This window comes from Metopolophium dirhodum, chromosome 2 (assembly GCF_019925205.1).
Source record: "Metopolophium dirhodum isolate CAU chromosome 2, ASM1992520v1, whole genome shotgun sequence".
NCBI lineage: Eukaryota > Metazoa > Arthropoda > Insecta > Hemiptera > Aphididae > Metopolophium > Metopolophium dirhodum.
In genome coordinates, this window is record NC_083561.1 from 17960873 (window position 1) to 17980474 (window position 19602).

General features: G+C 27.1%; 3 protein-coding genes across 3 annotated transcripts; 1 reads left to right on the forward strand and 2 right to left on the reverse strand.

Annotated features, from left to right (window-relative positions):
* Window positions 1–429: 429 nt before the first annotated feature.
* On the reverse strand, window positions 430–9087 carry LOC132939718 (zinc finger MYM-type protein 1-like). Its single transcript, XM_061007047.1, has 8 exons — window positions 8693–9087; window positions 8392–8511; window positions 8020–8121; window positions 7891–7950; window positions 7618–7815; window positions 5407–7451; window positions 4798–4965; window positions 430–786 (listed from the first exon to the last, which is right to left on the reverse strand). The coding sequence occupies exons 1-8, from the start codon at window positions 8898–8900 to the stop codon at window positions 760–762; spliced, it is 2928 nt and encodes a 975-aa protein (XP_060863030.1). The 5' UTR covers window positions 8901–9087; the 3' UTR covers window positions 430–759.
* A 2325-nt stretch (window positions 9088–11412) lies between these two features.
* Window positions 11413–13643, reverse strand: LOC132939709 (trimethylguanosine synthase-like). Its single transcript, XM_061007029.1, has 6 exons — window positions 13489–13643; window positions 13004–13114; window positions 12426–12588; window positions 12235–12366; window positions 11843–12147; window positions 11413–11783 (listed from the first exon to the last, which is right to left on the reverse strand). The coding sequence occupies exons 1-6, from the start codon at window positions 13585–13587 to the stop codon at window positions 11682–11684; spliced, it is 912 nt and encodes a 303-aa protein (XP_060863012.1). The 5' UTR covers window positions 13588–13643; the 3' UTR covers window positions 11413–11681.
* A 3055-nt stretch (window positions 13644–16698) lies between these two features.
* On the forward strand, window positions 16699–17860 carry LOC132939595 (uncharacterized). The gene is made up of 2 exons (XM_061006854.1): window positions 16699–17500; window positions 17620–17860. The coding sequence occupies exons 1-2, from the start codon at window positions 17249–17251 to the stop codon at window positions 17818–17820; spliced, it is 453 nt and encodes a 150-aa protein (XP_060862837.1). The 5' UTR covers window positions 16699–17248; the 3' UTR covers window positions 17821–17860.
* The last annotated feature ends 1742 nt before the right edge of the window (window positions 17861–19602 follow it).

The following is a 19602-nucleotide window of genomic DNA, read 5'->3' on the forward strand; positions in this document are numbered from 1 at the left end:
TATTTGGGCAGCCCTATCTTTTTAAAAAATAATTTTGACAAAACTTTGGCAATAAAATCAAAATTGACTCAAGTTTATGTCGATCTAATTAAAAATAAAAAAATTAATTTAAATGAAAATGTTTAAATGTTAGTAAACAATTTCGGATTATTCGAAAATATTGGCTTTATCTTTGTTAATTTTGTAATTAGATAAAAATTTTTTACACAAAAATTGTTTAAAACAAAAATTCCATCCGAAAAAAAATAAGTGTTGCTGTTTGCAAAATAATTAAGTTAGGTTATACTGCGCATGTGCGTACCAAAATATTCCAAAATTTTAAATTGTCTCCTAACGTGTATTTTGATACAACCTTTTACCTCCAGAAAACTGCATTTAAATTCAAGGTCACCAAAATGAAATATTTAGACTATCTCTTAGCTTGAACACACCGTACAGTATCTAATATAATAATAATAACAATAATACAATAAACATATAACTCGGTTCGTTGAAGAGACCGAAAAAAACAACAACAAACAAATCACACTTAACGAACAAGAATAAATTATGAATATAATGAAACTTAAGAATTATGACATTAATAATATAGTAGTAATAATAATTGTTGACGATTTCTAGCTGTAATATGATGATGTTGTTGATAGATGTACAATAATACAGTTTCGAGTTTGGCGGAACAGCTGTACATAAAACAAAGACTTAAACGGGACGTCGGACCGTTCAGTAAAATTTAAGCAATAAGTTGAGTACGACTTTTCACTTGTTGCCGCTAAACAGTTGGTACTAAAAATAACAAAGAAAACATTAAATTAATATTTTTATAGTGCATTGTATAACGTTTCTTATATACCTTAATATACCAATGGTATAATAAGTAGTAATATTATTACAAATCGTTCAATTTTTCAATAAAACTAGCAGGGTTCAGTTTGGTTCATACCAAACCAAATCATACATATCTAATAATTGTTGTTCGGTTTGCATATTGCAGTTAAATTTTTATTGAAAAATATAAATCGACCCTATTGCGGTAGGTACCATAATTATTTAGTTCCTCTACGTCTTTTTTGTTATAAAACTAGGCTATTTTTGACATGCATAAAGTTATGTAAATTGGGAATTGTATTGAGATGAAAATGTAAGTGGAAATTAGGTCGAGAGCAAAGCGATCTGTTTTTTGTTTCAGTTGTAAAAACTTTTGACCACTCCTAATAAACTGAAATGACGCCATCGTGTGATAAATCTTATATTATATTAATAAGTATATTAAATCACAATTTTTTTTTTAAAACGTCTATGCGTTTTCACGAATATGAAATATTTGTTCTATGCGTAAATAATAATAAACATTAACTGTTACATTTTTAACGAACCAGCGAGTTCTATACATTATTATCTCGTCATAAATTGGAGTATTTTTGTTTTGTATATGGGTCGAATTATTTTTTCATAGTTAATATTAAAATCCTAGGTATTAAATATTAATTTTATTTATTTTTATGAGTAGGTAGGTACCGGTGCACAATATTTTTTTTTAATAAATAATATTATAATAATAGGTATTCGACGATATGGTTGATTCGTACTCTGGAACAATAGATCAATTTAAATTTAAATCAAGTTATATTATATTATTATTATATTATTACGAAATTGGTGTGGTTAAAATCTCATTTTGTTTGATCTAATAACACTTTACAATATAGTCATACTGTGTTAATAAAAATATACCAATATGTATTTTCCCATGTGTCGATAAAATTTAATGTATTATATTCTATCTACAATCATGATTGTTTTGTATATAGTTTCATGGCTGAAAAACCAGAAAATAATAAAATAAATGCATTTTGCGATTATTTAGTAACTCATTACATCGAAGATACCAGTACGTTCCCCCCTAGTATTTGGGCTAGTGCTAGTTCTGATACAAGCCTTACTACAAACGCTTGCGAAAGTTTCCATTCTGAATTCAATTCAAATTTTTATCATCATCATCCTAATATATTCAAAATAATAGAAGTTTTAAAAATGTTTCAAACAAATACATATATAATGATAAGAATATCAGAATTAAATAGACCTCAAAAAAAAAAAGTAAAAAAACAGAAGAAAAACAAAACTTTATAAATAATAAAATTTCAGATTATAACTTACAAAAAACTACACAGTATGACTGAAGTGTTTGAGCTATCGCAATAAACCTAATAAAATTTGATTTTTTCTATTATTATTTTTATTTTATACATATACAAATATTATACACATTATATTATTAATTTTTATTATATATTATACGGACTAGATTCAATTCAAAATTGAATTGGACTTTTTTTTATGCAATACAAAAACAAAACAAATTTTAACCACACCAACTACGTTTAAGTTGTCAGTCCTAAGTCTGAATAAAGTGGGAAGGAAGTTTGTGTTTGGCAAGGCTGAGTATTAACGAATTAAAAGTTAAAATTATAAGCAATTTAGGTAAACATTATTATGTGTCTGAAATTTTTTATTTTGAAAATAAGAAAATTTTAACTTTAAATTAAGTTAAGTTACTTTTCTTTGCCCAGCCTTGGTGTTTGGTATAATTTTTTTTCGTGTGGGAACTTACGTACAAGTGTAATTTTTTTCATGTGGGAACTTACGTATGGATATCCAGGGGTAATTTTTACCTGCTATATCTCGTGTGGGAACTTTTATTCACCCGTGGTGTATGCAGAAACTACAATAAATGTATAAATATTATATATTTCTCAGCCACCTGGATTTTAAACTATTCAAATAACGTCTGTCTCAAATATATTATTTATAATAAACCTACCTATCTATAGTTGTATTATCGAGTTTATTGTATATATCGGCCAAAGGTTGAATAATATAACCTCCGTGGGTAAGTAGTAACTTTAGTAAGTACCTACGCAAATGCATAATTATTATAATCTAATTTCTGTAGAGCTGACTATGCGATAATAGTAAGAGAATCGATTTCCGGACGTGGCAAACAATAATAATATCTACCTACCTACTTTACCTAGTATAATATTAATACTTCATCATGCTGTGTGCTAGCCGAGTGCATTTAATATTTCGTTTAAATTATTAATAGTATTTTTGTTTTTTAAAATCATAATAAAATTCAATAAACCTGCGGAGTGCTGCAGCGTGTTCTAGGGACAACGTCATGGTATACGGTGTTTTCATTCATTTAACTTTCAGCGTGAATAGGTATAATTATAATAATATAATAGACTTGGCTCAATTCATTTGTACAACTCAATTTGTCCATAACGTGATCAACCGCGACATTAACTCTCCGTATTTATTAAATCATTTCCAATTTAAAGCATATTATTATTATCACAGATTTTTCCCACTTTTTGCATTTTATCTCATACAACTAACTTAAAAAAAAATCCCACTTGTCAGAGCCATGTCCTTATGTAATAATTATCATGCTGACTTTGATTTCTTTTCAGATCAATTAAATATGATATCTATGTGTCACTTAAAGTTCTAATACACTATATTTTATTTTATAATTATTATTTTTAAATTGTCTGTTATTACTTCAACTAATTTCGCTAATTAGGTATCTTTGTCGATGTTTTATTTTTCATCTACCTAATACATTACTGTATTATAGGGTTATTATAAAGGGGTTAACGTTTGTTTTATTAAATTTAATAAATATATTATTATATAATTATACATATTTAAGCCAATCTGCAGTCAAAACCAATTATCCCTTGTTAAAAAAATCACCAGCGTGGTTGTCGATGTTGAGCTTGTCCTACATTTATGTAATTACAAAATAAATTAAAAGTGAATTGTCTGAATCTCTCTTAGTCTTATTGAAAATATATTAAGTAATATAATATATGGATAATTGGAAAATCTAGGATTTCTTTACGTTTATCAGGCGTTTTGGAAAATTACTGGAACTAACGAACATGTGATTCTTGGGTTTCATAAGTTTTGCCTACTTTTAACCGTGTATAAGCATTTGTCACGGTCTGAAGAAGACGACCAGAGTGATACTGAAATCACACAAATATAAAATCGTTTTTTTCTTTAGTTTGTGATTATCTTTAAATAAAACTCATATATGTACATATAACTTTATATTTTACATCGCTTACTAGATCTATGCCATTGTACCTATAAGATGCTCGTGCCATGTGCTATAATTTCTTAATTTAATAAAATTTCCCCTAACGGCCTAAAATATTGTACACTATCGATAGACTATGCCAAAAATATTTTTTTAGATATCTAAACAAGTTTCTTGCATAGTATCTAAAGTTTAGATTCTAAACAATTTTTGACTCAAGATTTTTGCTAAAACGATTTATTTAATTTCATTTACCCGATCGTTTTATAACTGGTACAGAAATCTCAAATCACCTTCAAATTCTGTATTCGTTCCAATACTGATTAGTTCGATTATTTTCATACCAAACTTGCATTTTAGGAAGATGAACGATCGTTACATCTGTATCTTAACCACGGCGAGACTGACCCCGCAAGACTACATTATATACCTTAAATAAATATATGCACTAACGTAAAACTATATATTGTACATTCACCTTCAGTAGATAAATATCTATAACTGAGAATTGTATACTTGTATCTATACGCTCTCGGAACTATTGTTGGTATTTTAGTTTCACGCATCTCGAATACCTATGTATAATATTATTTTGACGACTTATACAAGCGATATTGAAATAATAATAGTTTAAATTTAGGAAACACTATAGTACCTATATTATATTATAAAAATATTCTTACCGGATTTTGCAAAGTGGATAACTGTTTCACCACACCGGAACCTAGTTGCTGCAGAATGCCAGTACTAGAATTATTTGAACATGTACTCTGCCTCCTTGACCGGATGCTGTTCATACTGGAGCTGAGCAAGTATGGCACGCTGCTACTCGTGTTTGGCATGCTATCACCCTTAAAAATCGTAAAAGATCATTCGTTTAAGTATGTACCCGATGTTCTGACACACATACACACAGACATACACTTAAGTAAGTTTTGCCGAGCGTTGTTCTGTTAAGATAATATTAATATAAAATAAATAAAAAGTTATTAAATATTCATTGGATGCATAGTGATTTACCGGTTGCACGCGTAAGTGCACGTGATTTGTTTATAGTGAAAGCAAGCCCGGATTAAGATAATTTTGGGCCTGGGGCCAAACAATTTTAGGGGCCCATATCCATAATCAAAATTTTGGTGACCCACAAATAAAAATATTTCAGAAAAAAAAATATATTCATCAATTTATTTCTTATTTTTTTTTTAAATACAAAAATAAAAATTTTATTAAAAATATTTTTTTCTAGATTTTTGGGCAGCAAACTCTTTAATTATATCATCGGTATTAATTACCTCCAAAACATCACTCTCTGAACACAAAACCATAAAACTATTTAAATTTTCTTGAGAAGAGCTTGTTCTATACTTGTTTTTTATTCGAGCTAATTTGGAGAATGCTCTTTCAGCCGAACAATTTGCAATAGGTATGGTTAGATATATTTTAATTGCAGTATACAAATTAGGAAAAGAAAGTAATAGATTTTTTTCATTGAAATGCTTCCAAATATCTAGCAGATAATCTTGTGTGTCATCATATGAAGGTTTACTGATAGACCAATATTTTTTGAATTGTATAATTTCATTTTGTATAGTATTATCAACATCTTTTTTATACAATAAAATAAAATTTTCAAGACTTTTATTAACTTCTTCTTCTTCATCAGTATCTTGTGGTAAAACAACATGTAATTTTGTGATGAACAAAAAATTGTTTTTTAGAAAACTATAAGCTTCAATTCGTTTTTCTAATTGTGAACAAAAACTATCTATAATAACATAATAAGTCTCTACTCTAAACTTGTCATGACCACTTAAAGATACCTGATTACAACCAGAGTCATTTGGAAATTTCTTTTTTTTTATTCTCTCTTGTTCATCGGAGTATTTCTCTTTTATTTTAGGACTAAGTTGATTTATTTTATTTTCATATAATGTACTGCACTTCCTCAAATTTGATACATAATGCTTTAATGATATAAGTAAATTAAGAGCTTTTAAAGGATCACAATTTATTGTTTGCAACTGTATTGAGGTCTTGTTGGATCTTTCTAAAATGTCATTCCATAAAAGTGCCATGTATCCAGTTTCTTTTTTTAAAATTTTTTTTAATAATGGTCTAGCATTTCTTTTAGTATCTTCATTTTCTTTACTATTAGGACTTATTATAGTTTCTAATACTTCAATAATTTTAGTGTAATTATTTATTAATGCTTTACAAGACTCTGTATGACATGACCATCTAGTATCACTTAAAGATTTTAATACTAGTAATCGATTACTATCACTTTTTTCTATAGATGTAGTTAATATATTCCATCTGTGAGTAGCACTACTGAAAAAATTATACAGTGACTGAAGAAACCCAAAAAAATTTACTGCTTCTAAGCAACAATTCACACTGTGAACTCCGACTAGGTTAAGTGAATGAGCAGTGCAAGGTACATAAATAGCTAAATCACACTTTTTTTTTACATATGCTTGTAGTCCTTCATAAGTTCCACTCATATTAGGAGCATTATCATATGACTGACCGCGACAATTTAAAATATCAAGTTTAGAATTTTTAAGAAAATCTTCTAACAATTTAAAGATTGACTCACCTTTGTGACTATCAATAGGTTTAAGCTCTAATAATCTCTCTTGTACATTATGTGATGTACAATATCTTAATACTATTGCCATTTGATCTACCTTAGATAAATCCGGAGTTGAGTCCAAAATTAATGAAAAATATTTACTTTCTCTGATTTCATTTTCAATATAATTAATAACACGTCTCTTTATCAGAGTTATTAATTCGTTCAAAATTGTTGTAGATAGGTATGATGGATGACCTCTCCCTTTATTACCGTGCAATTCAATATGGGTTTTCAAAAATGGATCAAACTCAGAAATTAGTTCAAGAATTCCTAAGTAATTTCCATTATTTTTTACTCCAAATACTTCATTGTCTCCTCTAAATGGTAAACCACGTGAAGATAAATATTTAATAACTGCTACAACGCGTTTTAAAACATCAATCCAATATTGAGTTTCAGTAGATATTTGCTTACAGATTTGTTGATTTACGGAATTTAATGAGTTTTCTCGAAGTAGCCATGTAGTATTTGCTTCTCTGTGATACATGCTGTTTTCATGGTATGATATTTTTTCAAATTTTTTCCATTGATCAAACCCATTTTTTACAAAAGAGTTTTCACGATTCTTTGAAAAAAGCTTACACATAAAACAAAATACTGAACCCTGACTTGGAGAATACAAAAGCCACAGCCGATCACATATTTGTCCATTAGGTAAAGTTCTTTCAAACATTGCAGGCGTTAAATGTCTTTTATGATCTAAAAATCAAATAAATTAACTTAATTATTAAACATCAATGATATATAAACATAAATAAATTGTAATAAGAATGTTTTATTAAAAAAAATTCTTTATTGAAAATTATTAAAAAAATTTAACAAGTAATAACAATAAAAATAAATAATGATTAAGTACTATATTTACCACTAATGCGTGCAGATTGAGTATACGATTTTTGTTTATTTTGAAAAAATGATGGCCCTTTTTTAATACAATAATCCACAAAATCATCATTTATTTTACTTGGCCAAAAATATGGATCTTTAACGGTTAATTCATCAAAGCTGTTATCATCAATATCTGCATGATGTATTGTACCAATATTCGTAGTATCCTTAACAGCTTTAATAATAACAAATATTGAAAATAAAACATTAACCACCAAATATTGTGAAAAAAATTAATTTTTATACTTACAAGTAGAATTAGTATTTTCAAGACCATTATTACTTTGATTTTGTTTGGCCGGTGATAAACCTACAAATAAATAATTTAAAATTTAAACTATAGATACCTATAATTAATTTATATTTGATAGGTACTTACAATGAGTATTGTTTAAGTGATCAGTCTGAACAGTTTCTTTTAAGTCAACATGCAAATTAATTTTATCTTTTAAATTACTGGAAACATTTTTGGCATTATCATCTAAAAAAAATTAATATTTAAATTTAAAATGTATTATATTATTTATATTATAGTCCAGTCTTGTTAAGTATTTGAGTAAATGTATTTAAATATTTTTATTGTATTTAGAATACTTTTTAAATACTTCTCGAATAAAGTATTTGGAAAGTATTTTAAATACGGTCTTGGATGTGTTTGTATTTAAGAATCAAATACTTTTATTTAAATACTTTACCTATTTTAAACTGTATTATACTAATTACTTATTAATATATTATTTTATATACTTACATGACATACATGCAATACTAATAGCATTAACTTCTTCTGGTATATTATAATGATTATTTATATCAATAGTGTCATCAAGTATACCATCCACAATACCATCCACAGTACCATCCACAATACCTAACATAATTATTGAAAATGTTTATTATATTGATATATTATATTTAATTATTTAAATACATTTATTTTTTAACTTAAGTGTTTGAACAATGAACATAACATGGGTTATATAATATGATAAATTATAAATATTATTGTTTGAATGCGTTCATTATTCTAGTTAAAATTCAAAGGTACTTACAATTGATATTAGTTTCATTGTTTATATTTTCCTTTGAGATACTATGATCTATTTCTATAACATTTGAAACTAGTTTATCGTCACTTTCATTAGTTAAAGAAAAAAATCCAGTTATTTTATTGCACTTAACAGCAGATGTCATTAAAAGATCTTCTTTCTTCTTTTTTCTCTTCTGAGCACCGCTTAAATATTTTTTACAGCCACTCATATTCGACTTTTACTTCAAATTTCAATAATATAAGTTATAAGTTGTATTTGTAAAACAAAACACTAACACTAACCACTGTTAAACGTTAAACGTTATTATGACTTCGACTGAAGACTATACAAGAGACAAGACTTGTTTCAGTATTGTTATCGTAGAAAAATAACATAAATAGAATTCGTCTGGTTAATAAATAATAATTATTGAGGAATATGTTTTATCATCAAAAACAGTTTGATAACTAAATCTATTATTAGTAATGATGTTTCAACCGTCGTAAATCGTAATCGACGGTATTCACTGTAGTACAGACTGTACTCGTGATTCCTATAATTCCATTGCATTATCATTATCATCCTGCTAAAAATAGACGATAGTCGATAGCATAATAATAACATAGGTGATATCCATATTCCATATCCATTATCAATATAGTATTTAGCCCACCACAGAGTACTCTATGTATAGGCGTATAGCTTATAGGAAACGTTAATGTATAATAATAATAATGATATAAGTTTATATTATTATTTATTATCATTGCAAATCTTTGTATTTTATCGCATTTAATATATTATATTTTACATGTTTCTTTTGAGTTTTGATTTACGAAATATACTATTATTACTATATCCAAATATTTCTGATTTAATAAAAAAAGTACTATTCGCCAAGGGCCCACTTTTGTTTAATATCCGTGGGCCCAGGGCCATGGCCCCTCCTGGCCCCCCCCTTAATCCGGGCTTGAGTGAAAGGTAGTTTATTTTAAACTGTCTAAAAGCTGCGATTGTGAGTTTATTGTTTATTGTGTACCTATGTTAATATATTATTTTATTGATCAATGACACAACACGAACTAAATAATTTTTACTTGTAAAAAATATGAATAATAGTTCAACACACAAACTTTAAAATATTTTATCCAGTTCCTAAAAAGTAGCAGCAATAATGATGATATTGTAGATGTTTTGGTTACTGTTTATTATTGCTTCTACCACCAAGTGACCTTATATGTCAACAGTCTTTAACATAAAGTCTTAAATGTCGATATTCATGATCGATATATCTTACATGTAAATCAGTCTAGTATATTATGAACTATTTATGGAAAAACGGTAATCATTGTCGTAAAATGGTGGGGGGGGGGGTGGGTAGGTCAAACCGTTTCACCACAAAGACAAACAAATACAATAAAAAAACTCAGCTTTGAAATGGATAGAATGAAAAATTTACACGTCACTATATTATATACACGAACACGAACTCTGACTCTTAACAAACTATGGTCTGTGATCGAACTTATTGTGTCGGGTGAAGCACTCCGATAACATAATATGTTTATAATTTAATCCTCTCCCATAAGAAAATTGTATGTACACCACTTCTACTTATAACATTTAAAATAATTGTACCTCACATTAAATGTTGATCTTGTTAGTATGTTTGTCTTCCTGTTGGTCTATTACATATTATGCCATTTAAAGTGCGTATCTATCTTAGAAACGTTAAACTAGCCTATTTTAAAATATTGATAAAAAAAGTAATATAATTCATTATTCCTCGCAATTTTTAATACTGGAATTCAATTTTTACTACAAAAGATATGTTTTTTTAAAACAAATAAAATGTGTAATACCTACATTTATGTATCATGAAATATTTATTATTAATTATGCTTATACTATTAACTGTAAACAGTTCATTGTTATTATATTTCAATTGTATTTATAAGCATTTTAATGGAACCTATATAAAAAAATATCATAGTACAACAAATTGTGTGATTCATATTACTGTGCAGTGGCAATAATAAACAAGTACCGATGATTTTATTATATTTTAGTTGAATATTTGGTAGATTCCTAACGAGATATAAATAGGTACATACATATAAACATAAGTTGAAAAAATATATTATTTCAAACATTTTTGGATTAATCAAATATTATTCGGTTCAAGTGTTACGAAAAAAATAAAAAAATAATATATATTACATATATTAATTATATTTCAATAAAATATGTGACAGGAAATATAAGTAAGTAATATAACTAGTAAGTATAGTATTTTTTAGCACTACAAATACATTATTTTTAGGTATTTTGTTATTATATTATTTTTTCAATTCAATGATTTTATTGATTAAATATTTTTAATGAAATGTATACATACGCGGAGTTAACTTTGTTTTATGTAATAGTCAATAAACTATAAAACTTAGTTTTAAATTGCAGCAATTGTATTGTTTTAATATTATGTATAATTTTATTTTATATCAATGAGTTAAAAAAATATATTAAAATATTTATATTCTATAAATTCATCTTCTCACAATACACTACTTTTCAGTTGGCATTTTTTTTTTTTTTAATATTTAATAAAATAAAACAGTTGGAATAGGAACATTTATTTTGTAACCCAAATCTATTTTATTTTATTATTTTGACGAGACAATTAAAATAATACATTTAGTTACTAAAAATCAAAAATTGGTATAAATTATGTCAACCTCTGGTATAATTTTTAATTTTCTATAGTTTTTTAACATAAAATTTTGTTGTATTAGCAGTATATACATTTTATATATTTATAATATATCAATAAATATATGATGGTCGCACAATTATATTAATTTGTTACAATAAAATACTCGTTAAAATAATGAAATAATTTGGAAATAACTTAATTCTAATAATCAAACATAATTAATCAAAAACTGCAAAGAATATTTTCAAAAGTCGCTGACAACTGTCAGTTACTTGAGTGAAAGTCTCCATAGATACTTTAGTGAAAGTCTCCATAGAATGCTGTGATTGAATTCAGTCTTCCATTAATAATATTCTGCTGAATTTCCACTTTATCAAAATCATTTGCCAACCACATACACTGAAAAATTATAGTATAAAGGTTAGATTATATTGTACACCATACATCATGTGCCTTACTTCTAATATATTTGTGGTTTTCGGCATATGAAATGCAATATTAGGCGCAATAGTTTTAACAATATCAAAAATACCAAAACCTCCCCCGAAATAATTGTCACACATAGACGTTAAACTGTAGCTTTTTGCAATTGAATATCCTGGTCCACCCCATGGTGGTGACATAAATACTACATCTGCTTTTAACTTTGGGTAAATTTGAAAAAAGTCACCAACTACAAAATCAATTTTATGAGCAACACCATATATCTCAGCATTATGCCGTGCTAATCTTATCTTATCTGGATCAATATCACATGCTATAACTAAACAAAAATAGTTTTTTTTAAATCTTTATTTTAATATATTTTAATTTTTAAGTTAAATATTACGTAACATTGTAAAAATAATACCTCGTTTGCATGTTTTTGCTAGCTGTATAATATTACCACCAGCTCCACAAAAAGGATCCAACACTATGTTATTTTTACAACGCTTTGCTATATGATAACTTAATACCTCCGGACAGACCGAATAGAAGCTCTCTGTAAATATAAAACATTGTTTAAAAACATAAGATTTAAACAGAAAATAGTTGAATTACCTGTGTCCAAAAGAATACCGCGATCAAAATTTGTAAATAACAAGTGCCTCATTAACCAGTATTTAATAGGCAACTGTTTATCTTGATGAAGATTATTGTTGTTTTTTTGGCAATTCAATTGATTTGAGTAAGTCTTTTTAATTATTGAATTTTGATGATGATTCTAAAATATACATATAAATAACTAAATTTATTTAACTTTATACTTGTACACCATCTTTTTTCCATAATTAATTTTAATAATATAGTATAATATAATACTTTTCAAGAAGCTATAGTATTTCATTCAATATAATATAGACAACAGAGCATAATTTTAGACATATTAATCTTGCATGGTAAAAAGTTAACTCAATACACAAAGATTATTTATAAAAAAATAAATTTGCTGAAAGTTCTAAATATTATGAATTTTATAATAACTATTGTACAACGTAATGTGTATTAAATTTCAGCTATAAAATAGTTGATGATTAATTATTTGCACAACAAATGGAATTAAAATTTTGAAATTATACTCAAGAGCTAACTAAAAAGATAAATTTTAAAAGTAATATTAATTTAAATATGTTTCATACTTCAATTTTGTAGTTTTTGTTGTAACGATTATTTTCCGGGTATGTTTTAGAGCGAATTGGCTTCTGATGTCTTCCGTTTTGATTATATCCATCAGAACTACCTATTGAATTCTAAAATAAAAACATAATATTTAAAAATTGTTAGATAAAATGTATGTTTATATTTTGATGTTTAAATAAATAATTATAAATTACAGTGATAATGATAAGTACTGGTGAAATATTATTGTTTTTGATATTTTGTAATTATTGATATTTTGATTTCTACTTTAAATCAGATAAACTATACACTTAAAAATATGTAGTATTAATATAAATTATCAAACTCATAACTAAATAACTTACAAATTAAAATATTAAATTTGTCCCAAACTTCTATTTTTATTGTATAAAAAAAATTGTTAAAATTAGTTACCTAAACACCCACCAGTCTTAATTTTTCTATCACTAATATATTTTAGTAAATAAACAAAACATATATTTACTTTTGGTTTTGGTGCAATATAACTTTTCTGACCATATCTGGTAATATGCTTTTGAGAGTCTTTATAATAGTATATCTGTGATGGATAAAATGTATACATTGTATCACTATTACATACAAAACCTAGATCTTTAAGAACAGCATTAATTTTTGCCGAGGGATTATCGTACTGTTGTCTGTAACAAAAAAAAAAATAAATCATCCATCAGTAAGATACTATACAGCCATGCAGGTACTTGTTTTATAAAGTAATATTTAATAAATACTGTTAAAAATGCCAATTATTTTCGGCTTTTCCATAATATTATTTTTAATTTATATAAACTAAATACAAATCTCATTTGATTGGTTTATGGATTCATATAACAGACTGTTAACTTCATAACTAATATACAACTCAACTTAATATACAAAAGAAACTAGGTAAGTATTTAGTTTGAAAATAACGGTAGGTATATAATATTATATTATAGTACAATTGTCTAAAGCGGACCCTGAATAAAACGAATATCTATGAACTATCGAATCAGGAATTCTTAAACGGTAAAAATGTATACAGTTTTGAAAAGAAAAACTATTTTTAAAAATGATCGAATAGTCATTTTAGCATGTTTTCATACTTAATATTGCTGTATTGTAAAATCGTATAATTACATCATTATTTTTATAGTCATTTTATTCAATTAAAATTATTTAAACAAAATTAATTATAAATATTACTTACAACATGTAGCTTGGTTCGTTTTCAATATTAGTAGTACGACGTTTGCGTTTATCTGAATAGGAGTTAACATTAGAGGTTTCATTTTTTACAAATGATTTCGACCCCTTTGGAAGTCTTTCGTGCCTATAAAAATGTAGAACAAAATATTTTAATTTTTTTATTATTTTAAAAGCCGCTAGTATAGGTACAGCTAACTATGCAGATAACTCAGACAAAATATTTAAAACTGCAAAATATATGTAAATTAGAAGTGTAGTTCTGCGGGGAACGAGTCAAGGAAAAGCTCACCTCCAAATTCCAAACTTTTCCAAAAAAAAAAACCATTACTTTAAATAAATGTCTATTAACATAATTTCTACCTGATTATATTATTTTAAGAACTTGTATCAGTTGCTTGAATAAATCTCTCCTCAATTAAAAAATATCTGTTTACTCAACCGATCAAATTATACGTATCAGGGGCCGTAATCCCCCAAGATCATATTTCTAAAAAATTGTACATTTTTGTAAAAATAAACATATTATAGTTTCCTGAAAGTCATGACTTAGCCCAACCAATACAAATCTCTGGAGTCTCCCCTGACACATAAGGTGTTGAAAATAATAAAAATTGTTTCCAACATTCCTGTTAAGAATAATATGTAAGTACCTTTTATTTGCTTCGAAGTAAGTGCACAGCAGAGTTATGTCGTCTCTGGGGTTGCAGTGACGGCGCCCGTACAACACATCGACCAGTTTTCCGGTACGCGAAGTAAAATTCGGCTTTTCCAAAAAACGAGTCTTGTCGGCGGATGGCTTGGGTCTTCTCCATTTCGGAGAGCCTTTTGCTTTCGGAATATCCTGATTCATAGATACGGATTCACTATACGGCATAACTGTGTTTAACGAAGACAATTTGTATGTTTGTGTTGGCTCAGAAAAATTCGGCTTTTCCGTAAAACTAGTCTTGACGGCGGACGGCTTAGGTCTTCTCCATTTCGGAGAGCCTTTTGGTTTCGGAATATTCCGATTCATAGATACGGATTCACTATACGGCATAACTGTGTTTAGCGAAGACAATTTGTGTGTTCGTGTTGGCTCAGTTTCGTTCGTAGTTTCAATATCTGCAGCGGGTTTATGCGCGGCGTAAAAATAATAACAATAATGTCAAAATAACGTAAATAAATAATGATATAGGTGGCGGTCGCCATGCACGCACGATATATAATGACAACCCAACAACCGTGGCGCGCATTTAGCCAGTATTAATATTTTAACCGTAAAAGTGTAAGGCTAGAATATTATAATAATGTATCATTGTATTAAATATTAATGCGATAGGTACTATAATAATTCATAGATTTATGAACAAATGTACAGTCATATATAAAAGATGTGAATATTATTGTAATTAGAGTACCTAATACATACTCAAATCGAATAATTTATGAGGAATACCTCGTGCCTATATCCAAGATTTTTACTTGCAAACAATGAAACAAATAGGTACTAGCTTACATAAACTATGAATCGAAAAAATCTATAGCACATTTCAAATGTCTATAAAAAGAACCAAAATAGGTAGGTATTTTGAACAAATATCATCTATATTGAGAGTATAAGTGAAGTGTCCAGCTACAGTGCTACTTTATAGGTACCTACCTATATTCTTTATAGTACCCTACTATGCTAATATATAATATACCTAATATTATACATAAAAAATGTCAACCAGTATGCGGAATTATTGCTCACATATTATAATTATAATATGTGTAAATTATATTATGTAAACCTAATTAAATTTAACCTACACATTTTGTAATTATAAAAACAAAATATTATTCTTTATTTAATAATTTATTTGTAATCATATTTCAATAAAAGGTTTTATCCAAAGGCATAGAGTACAGGCGCAATTAAATTAAATACCAAATACGTAGATACAAATATGCAAATAAACTAATTAATAATATTATAATGGTAGTAGTACAGAGTGGATTTTTTTGTTATTGATTATCTACATACCTACATTATAATTTTTTTTTCGACATCAACAAAAACCAATGGGCGTGAATTTTAAATGGACCATCTCTTCTGATGTCATATCTTCCAGGATTCCTTGAATTAAAGTTATTAAATCTTCGCAGATACAGTTTCAAGCGTTTAAACCCAACATTAATTCTATATTCAATACCAACGCTTCCAATTTGCGACAACCTATTTTACATGGAGCTTGTTTAAGTAATTGTTCCGTTTTGTGTGGGTATTATTAAATTAATAGAATAGATTGTATTGGTTGCGTACCGGATTTATTTAATCAGATTATACAAGGTACTAAAAATCTTGCAAGTATACTTACTCAAAAGAAAAAAATCACAAAAAAGTATTTCAAAAAATTATAACTTAAAAAGCAAAACAAAACTGCATGCATTTTATTGTAAGTATAATAATAAAATGGCATATAGCTGATGTAACTTCGTCTTAGACCAATATAATAAAAACGCGAATGCCTACAAATTCGAACTTTAATATTATAATAGTGTTCAGTGTTATAAATTATGTCAAACGATAATAAAATAACAATATGCATTATTTACTAATATACATATTATGTAATACTGTTATTACTATAAAATAGTTATAACACTTATAACCAATATGGCAATATCCAAGTACAAATGTACAATCATTACAAATTTTTATTTATTTATCTTATGATTGTTATTTAAATAACGGCGGGAATTATTATCATAGATATATAGAACTGTGTATATATACATCTATGATTATTATAAATTTTGAGGATTAAATAATAAATAATATAAGGACTATGGAGGAAATCCAATATTTATCTAGAGACAATGTCATTGTCAGTTTGTTTTGTCACATAACCAGTATATTATTATTTTGAAATTACTCAATAGTCAATAGCTACTTATTAGTTAGTTAGTTACTAGTTTGGTAGTTAATAGTTATGGGTCGTGTCGTTCCTTCATTATAATACGGTTTTGTAGCAAAATTATAAAATTATCGTTATTATTATTATTAGCGTGTAATGGTATTACAAATTACAATGAGAGTTATTTCTATCACCGTTTTGGTTTTGTGTTTATCTAGTGAGTATACCCTAAAATGTTCTGAAGACGACTTTGTCGATCCGTTGGATATGCTCAACTACGATAGGTCGTCGAAATCAATGAAAATTCCTACACCAAAAACAATGGCTAATGAACCCGTTCAAAATGAACGTTGTACAGTCTATCTTTCAAGATTCATCAACATACTGTTAATAAACACTGGACTATCTGTAAGTGTGTATATTCAAATTAATAAATAAATATTTATTATTTATCCGTACATAATATACTCTAAAGAATTGCTCGTGAACAGTGTTGTATTCTATTTGATTTTGTGACTCTTTTTTAGAACACTGATCAAGTGTCAAACAATGGCGAAAACAAAGAGCTGAAGTTATACACATCATCTGTGCGACCCTCAGTGTTCACTGTTCACTACCTAAATTGTAAATATACACCTACCGTCATTCCTTTATCAGTTTTAGGACAGTGTTTTCTAGTGTTTTCGTTTTGTAAATTGAATCTTCGAGAACTTTCCATGGTAAATTAAATGGCTTTGTGTTTTTATTAAATCCAATTTCTGGATCCCATGCAGTGTTTGTTGCATTTGTTATAATATCTGCTTTAGTATGATTCAAATTCGATAATCTATACATACGATGCATAAAGCATATAATAATATATTAGTGATCGTTATCGAGTTTCGACGTTAAGACAATCGGCATACGTTAGCCAACAATTTAATTTTGAAGAAAATCTCAAAATAGAATTATAAAATATATACCTCTCTATAATACTTGTAGTTATATATTATAATTCAAAATGAAAGAAGTATGCATATGAAAAAAATAACATAAGTGATTAAATAAGAATTTTTCTTTTATTTTGAACTAAAAAAGGAACTCGTTCATTTTTCAAAGGAACGAATTCTTTTTATAAGGAACTTGTAAAACACTGCCTAAATGCTATATTAAAATATCACAGAACATTTTTTTTTCATCAACAGTTCAAGTAAAAATGATAGTTGGAAGAAACCTCCTAAATAAATAAATCTAATCAAATTGGTATGTTTAGAATGTAACAGTCTTACACAAATAAACTTTTTTTTATGTGTAATATTTAATGAATTTTTAAAATTTACAAATAAAATGATAAAGGTAGGTACTGGAATGTAATATTTTGAATATCATAAATATCGATTTATTTTTAATATTAATGATAAGTTCTTTATTTCTTATTTTTTATACTACTTATTTACTTTTAATGCAATCACATTAAAAAAAACAAATATATAAATGGATATGTGAATAACGTTAAGTCATAAAACACAATCTTATATTTATACAAAATCTAGCAAATTTGCTAGGTGTTCTATTAATTATTAATATATAATAAATATATCGCTATGACGCATAGTGTATTACAATAGATTATGATTGCAATTATTAATCAGAACAAAGTTACTATCTCAAATTGCTAATTGGGTATTATCGTATATTGTAGAAAGTCGTCAATATAATATTATTTAATATATAATATGTAATATAGACGGGAATATTTTAAGCTATAAATTATTGACATAGGTCAAGCCAGTAGGGTTAAAATTCTGGGGGGCTAACAAAATTGTTTATTTCAAATAACTCATGAGGGGCTTATATCTAAACCAATAAGGGATAATTGTGGGGGGGGGGGGGGGGCTAAGCCCCCCTCTAGATGCGCCAATGCCAGTGAAGCAATATGTGCCGAGGTGACTACTACATATTTTACTTTATACCATCACCGTACGCGCAGGCACGGGCAGTCGCTTTGTCGCTGAGTGATTCGATGAGAACGTAGGTACGACGATTATACGTGCGAAGTGACATTCGTAGTAGGTACGGATGTTCCGAATTAGTGATTTATACTTTAATATGTTAATTTTACATTTTATTAAAAGTGTTTCCGACCTGAAAAAACGAGTTGAATATTATTTTAAGTAAACAGGTAATAAATTATTTATTTTTAAGAACCGAAAAAAAACCGAAACCTAAATTTTAGTTTTTCTGGGAACCGTACAAATTATCAAGGTTCCCTTCAAGGTCCCTGCTTTGAACACGTATCAAAAATAATTCGTAGATTTAGTTTTTACGAAACTCGGAAATTTATTATGTGTTTTATCTTATGGTAAAGCCGTAAAGGACAATAATGATCACTGAATTAACAATTCAATATTTTATAATAATATAACTTATACAATATTGAATTGTTTATCCAGTGATTATTGAAAAAAATGTATAAGGTAGGTACTAATACATTTGCAGTGCTTAATATCAAGAATTCAATATTCTATTCA

What these genes read in the sequence shown, in the direction of transcription:
- LOC132939718 (XM_061007047.1), bottom strand. Translation starts at nt 8,900, where the DNA reads ATGAGTGGCTGTAAAAAATATTTAAGCGGTGCTCAGAAGAGAAAAAAG. An exon ending in TAGTATTGCATGTATGTCAT is followed by an intron (nt 8,122 to 8,391) that starts GTAAGTATATAA and finishes AATTTTTTTTAG; the next exon opens with ATGATAATGCCAAAAATGTT. An exon ending in TCACTTAAACAATACTCATT is followed by an intron (nt 7,951 to 8,019) that starts GTAAGTACCTAT and finishes ATTTATTTGTAG; the next exon opens with GTTTATCACCGGCCAAACAA.
- LOC132939709 (XM_061007029.1), bottom strand. Translation starts at nt 13,587, where the DNA reads ATGTATACATTTTATCCATCACAGATATACTATTATAAAGACTCTCAA. An exon ending in ACAAAAACTACAAAATTGAA is followed by an intron (nt 12,589 to 13,003) that starts GTATGAAACATA and finishes TGTATATTTTAG; the next exon opens with AATCATCATCAAAATTCAAT. An exon ending in AGCAAAAACATGCAAACGAG is followed by an intron (nt 12,148 to 12,234) that starts GTATTATTTTTA and finishes ATTTTTGTTTAG; the next exon opens with TTATAGCATGTGATATTGAT.
- LOC132939595 (XM_061006854.1), top strand. Translation starts at nt 17,249, where the DNA reads ATGGTATTACAAATTACAATGAGAGTTATTTCTATCACCGTTTTGGTT. An exon ending in TAATAAACACTGGACTATCT is followed by an intron (nt 17,501 to 17,619) that starts GTAAGTGTGTAT and finishes ACTCTTTTTTAG; the next exon opens with AACACTGATCAAGTGTCAAA.